Genomic DNA, 5,241 nt, shown 5'->3' with positions numbered 1-5,241 from the left:
TACAAGCTTTCCGGAGGCTAAGTAGAACCCTCCGTTATCCTAAGTACCTTTGCATTGTACCTTTGTCTTTACATTTGCTTGCACAAGAGCTCCGCGGCGAATCAAATTCTATACGTCGTCATACAAAGGTGTTGCTTATCAACTTATTCGATTTCCGGCTGTCAGAGCTGGTCCACACGTAACCAAACCATCAAGTTTCCTTCAAACGAATTCCCTTAAATCTAAGATTAACCACAACCGTTCGAGTCTTGCTTTATCATAAGGCGTCGCATAGGTAACCTTCCAAACATAGAAGATTTTTTTCAGAAATCACTAGTAGTTCCGCCTCCGGCACGTATGCCCGACACCCACCCAGTTAGACTTAGACTTTAGACTCAAACGGTGTGCGATAGGAGGCAGTTAGAGAAATCCACCATGTTTGATCTATACACAGCCAGTAAATAGCCCACTCACCTATCCATTCAGTTTGTATTACATCACTAAAAGGCAAGATCATATCCACCTGTACTCGTATCTTCTTTAATATACATATTACTTTACTTTTAGCCTCACCAGAATGACGAATAGTCCGTAACGTATATGATCAGGGCTAGACAAACTATTAGTACACAGATGAATTTAGTCACGTACTTCACAGCCCCTTCTGAGCGACGCAGTCCGGTGACAAGCGTGACCAGGTTCACGGGGGGTAGCTCTACTGCCTTACCTCACGTACAGAAGAGAGAAAACCCACGATAGGTGGTCCTCAGTGATCTAACAGGCTTGTCTCACAGCTATTTACCAATAACGTGGACTGTAGTCCGTAACATATAAACGATTAGGGCTAGCGCTATATGTACTATCACATGCGGTAAAACTAAGATAAGTCACGTACTTAGCGATGCCTTGTGAACGATGTAGCCCGGTGACAAGCGTGACCAGGTTCACTGGGGGTAGCTCTACTGCCTTGCCTCACGTACCGAAGAGAGAAAACGCACGATAGGTGGTCCTCAGTGATCTAACAGGCATGTCTCACGGCAATCTACCAATTACTTCGGCTGTATGGATTGAGCCCGTTCACTCTCTGTTTGTGGTGTCACAATGTATTGAGCTCTGGGACAAAGGTCACCTGCGTTTCCCGGTCGGTTAAGATGGTAAAGGTGGTATATCTCACTGCACTTGGGGCACCGGTGTGGCACTGCGGGGTTCGTTCACTGCGGTACCGTTGTGTTACTTTCGCCGATTTGTTATAATCTAGTTGTTGCGTAATACGTAAAAACATGACTTAGAAGACAACAATATGCACAAAACGTAAAAAAAATTCGCTCTTTATCTCTGAAATCCGTTGGGTAAACTTTGCCTGAAGTGCAATGAGATACCACCTTGAAGCTGCGGCAAGTTAACGTTGGCGGCGTCCCTGCGTTCGTCGGATCTTACATAATATTATGTCTTAGCGCAAGGGTTAAAGTCGACTAGTCAGTGAACAATTTCTTGAAACGTAAGACCTATAAGATAGTGGACATCGCCCGCTTTACCTCTTTTATTGACAATGACAATGTGGCCTTGTCCCACATACAAAAGGTTGACAGAAGTTAAAGGTAATCCTATAGCCCTTTTATGGCCGAATGCACAGTAAGTTATTGCCCACCTTGTCTCGAACACGATACTGGAAGGCAGAACCCATCCCACTCCTTTCACCGCCTTTAACCTCCAAAACCGAAGTCAGGCATTCATATTTACACCGGGTTGTAGTTAGGAAAGTTTTATAGGAAAGCTATCCCGGGTGCCCCCTATTCTGGGTAGTGCCTAGCACTAATGACTATGGTTATAGCAGTTGGGTGTGTATATCAAGTATCTGTCGCGATCATTCATGTTAAGGTCTGTTTGTCATCTCGTTTGTTACGTTATTATAAACAGAGCAAAGTTACATAAGACAAGACACACATGTAAAAATCTCTCGTCGTTCAGCATACGAACAATGTTTTGTGGGGATCAAATGGTGGGTAGGTGACTGGCCGCTGAGACAAGGCCTTCTCGCCACTTTCCTGCTCCACGATAAACCTGTGCATGTGTTACTTTTATTCACCCTTAAAATTAAGAATTTACGGTTGTTGGTTATCTTCAAGTTAAAGATATTCATTTTAGACCGAGCCATTATATATATTTTGGTCATACAGATTTGTATGTGATAATTATCAGTGCTCTAGTTGTGTTTAAACAAAGCCAGGTGTTTGAGAACACGATAAATTTTACTGCATGTCACTTTATATATACACTGCATTGTACACGCTGTTTACTTGGCAAGTACTACAGTGCGTTGGAGTAAACAGTATGGCAATTTGTTTTACCAACAGTCCTGCCTAAAAGAAGGCGTCAAAGGCCACATAACCAATGGAGGTCCCAGAGTTTGACCGGAGGGAAGACGAAGAAGGGCCAAGTCCGCCACACCAAACGAGATCGCGGCCGGAAGAAACTAGAGAACATGGGATAAATGTTGATGTGAGAATTCAAACAAACACGTATATACTAGACGAGCAGACACATACACCGTCAGACACACACTCACATGCATGCACTGATGACAAACACACATATACACATCCTCCATAGGGAATTGGTAAGTTAACCCTGCCTGTTTGTTTTCCCAGTGTTGTATGTGTTTTGTCAAGAGGAAGTTCATGGAAAAGAGCCTGTCTACACCAGGCGTGTAAACTTCAAGCAAGAAACAAGAATTTTCATCAACCTCCCAAACATCTCAAATCCCCACTTTTCTTTGTACCAGTAACACTAAGATAAAAAAAAGGTGCACAAAATTAGACAATACAGATGTATGCATTTTTAAACTTTGTTGCTTTCAGTATATCTTGGCTTGTTTGTTATTAGTAATTCATGTAAGGCACACGTATGCAATGGAAGGAGATTATATGGCACAATGGTATTCACATACATACATTGATCCATTTGTTAGTCTCTGATCTCAATAAATAACTTTCACTTCAATTTTTCTAAAACTCCCTTGACAAAAGTTTATTTGTGATATTTGCTACTTTTCTTCATTATTTGATAGTCGAGTGCTGTTCGGTTGTTATTTGCAATTATATCTGGGTTATCTTTACAGTTAAAGTGTGTAAACTTTTACATACAGTCCTATCCTTATACAGAGGTCACTATGTATAATGTATAATGTAGACTAGCTAATGACAGGTTTTTATTCCAGTATCCTAAAAGTTATGGTGAGAACTCGACAGTTCATCAATAACATTTTGATTCCAACAATATTCTGATCAAAACATTCAGCTATAAGGCATGTGATGCAATCCGCATATGGCAATGAATATACCATTTACAAGGACAAGAGCTCTTTGTCTTCTGTTTGCTTGTGCTCTTGTCTTTTGTTACAGAAAAGATATGGCAAAAATGGTCAGGGTAGTCAATAACTCAGATACGATGATTACAATGTTCGTCCACCAAAAAAGATGAGGACCTTGACTTCAACATCTGTCACCCCAGATGACTTAAATGATTCGTAATTCAAATGTACATAAATGATAACAGCCTATTCAACAGCAGAAAACATTTAGTGCAAGACTAATTTAGTGCAAGGATGTTATATAACGTCCTTGGTTAGTGTTTGGATTTCGAAGTTGCCTTGGTTTGTAGGAGCCTGATGAGGAGGGAGTTCCGGGTCCACCATGAGTAACTGATTCCTGGTGGAAAGTACATGTTGAAATAACGTGGCTGTTAGGTCGTGTTGGCTGCAAAATGTACAGATGTAAAACAGTTATCGGGGACCTTTATGGAGCTTTGTTGAAGAAAATCCATTAGTGGTGTTCCCAATAGCAAACTTTCCTGGACTTCTTAACAGTACCACAAGCAATATAGAAATCATCCATCAACCCAATATTTACAATTACTATTTACTTGTACATCTACAAGCTTTGGCTATATGTTTTTATATAGAAAACTGACAGAATAGGATGACAAAGCGTCTAAAATGTCAAAACAAACCGGAGCTTACCCTCTGCTTGGGGGTACAGTTTTAGGTGGTATGTGCTGTAATTTCAATTGAATTCACAAACATGTGCATCTCAGGCTACATACCCAAATATGCCACAAACCTGGCAGAGGATTTTGTAGTTCTTTCTCCTGTAGGTCATGACTTCAAGTCAAGCCCCTGAGAACGTCCTGAACTTTCCTTTTGCCAGTCGGATCTGTCACATTGGCGTGCCAGCGAAAGTCTCTCATCTTTGGGCAGTACTGCACCACTGCAGTGGCTGTGTGTTAAATAAATAAAAAAACGGCATTATAACCTTCCCTAAGAATGTTATGTTGTCTACACCGTTGTGTTTGTGTGTGTCTATCCGTCTATTGACATCTCTCTAGGATGCCTGGATTGATTGTCTTGATAAATGGTATTTAAGTCTGGATGAGACTTGGAAATGGTAATATAAATTTTAACTTCATTAACATACTTAATTAGCAAATATGAAGAGGATATTTGTTACTCAACATGTGATTTTGATATAAAATATGTTAATATGAGACTTCTTTGTAAGCTATTTGAATTCCAATGAGATAAAAAAATTACTTGGCAAATATGAGATCGTGGAAGTTAGGCCACAGCAAGTACAAAGTAAATTCTATGGATGACATCCTCTGCAGACTGCAAAAATAGTGCGATAGGGCGAAAAAAACATGATGGGTGAAAAAAAAACAAGATGGCTACATTTTCAAAAATAGGCACCATAAAGTTGTGATGACTGTTGTAAAAAGAATTAAAGGGACAAAGCATGGTATCAGAGCCAACAAGGCATTCATTCCTGTATTTAAGACATGTTCTGCTGTGGTAAAAGACACACAAGTGTGGTAGACTGGCATCACCAACAAAGTTGGTAACCACACTCATAGCTTCCATATTGGTGTCACTTTTACAACTATCCAATAAGTTTCATTTCTACAACTACAGTCCCGGGTACCTCGCAAGTGTCACTTCTACAAGTACAATTATTACGTACAACACAATACATTTGCTTATTTTGGTACTTTATCGTCATATTGACCATCCCTCCAGAAAAAAAATTCTTGTTTTTTTTTTAAATTAGGCGAAAATTAAGGCGCGCGCTGATGTCATCCATAAAATTTACTTGCTGTGCACGTGGCCTTAATCGGGAAGATTATTAAGTAGTTTGACAGTAGACAACAAGTTTAATCAATTTTGTACCAAACAAGAGTACATGAATAAGAAATATAGAAAAGTATGAG

The 5,241-nt window shown here is 40.0% G+C and overlaps 2 protein-coding genes across 8 annotated transcripts in view; both read right to left on the bottom strand.

Annotated features, from left to right (window-relative positions):
• LOC118426380 (NACHT, LRR and PYD domains-containing protein 12-like) overlaps positions 1-762 on the bottom strand; it is a 55,009-nt gene extending 54,247 nt beyond the window's left edge. The window contains exon 1 of the mRNA XM_035835731.1: positions 707-762. The gene's annotated coding sequence lies outside the window, so the exon portion shown is untranslated. The remainder of the gene's footprint in view (positions 1-706) is intronic.
• The window catches only part of LOC118426377 (NACHT, LRR and PYD domains-containing protein 3-like), a 36,036-nt gene that overhangs the window by 15,722 nt on the left and 15,073 nt on the right, over positions 1-5,241 (bottom strand). The window contains exons 5-6 of one of the 7 annotated variants that reach the window (XM_035835723.1): positions 4,098-4,253; positions 2,811-3,686 (exon numbers count right to left, since the gene is read on the bottom strand). The exons of 5 other annotated variants lie outside the window; for them this stretch is intronic. In XM_035835723.1, coding sequence (XP_035691616.1) covers positions 4,141-4,253 — 113 coding nt within the window. In that variant the 3' untranslated portion in view covers positions 2,811-3,686; positions 4,098-4,140. Of the gene's footprint in view, positions 1-630; positions 697-2,810; positions 3,687-4,097; positions 4,254-5,241 lie in introns of those variants that run through there. One more of the 7 variants, XM_035835726.1, reaches the window with a different exon arrangement.

This window comes from Branchiostoma floridae, chromosome 11, assembly GCF_000003815.2.
Source record: "Branchiostoma floridae strain S238N-H82 chromosome 11, Bfl_VNyyK, whole genome shotgun sequence".
NCBI classification, from domain to species: Eukaryota; Metazoa; Chordata; class Leptocardii; order Amphioxiformes; family Branchiostomatidae; genus Branchiostoma; species Branchiostoma floridae.
The sequence above is the reverse complement of the archived record's forward strand: the minus strand, read 5'-3'. Positions and strand labels throughout refer to the sequence as shown.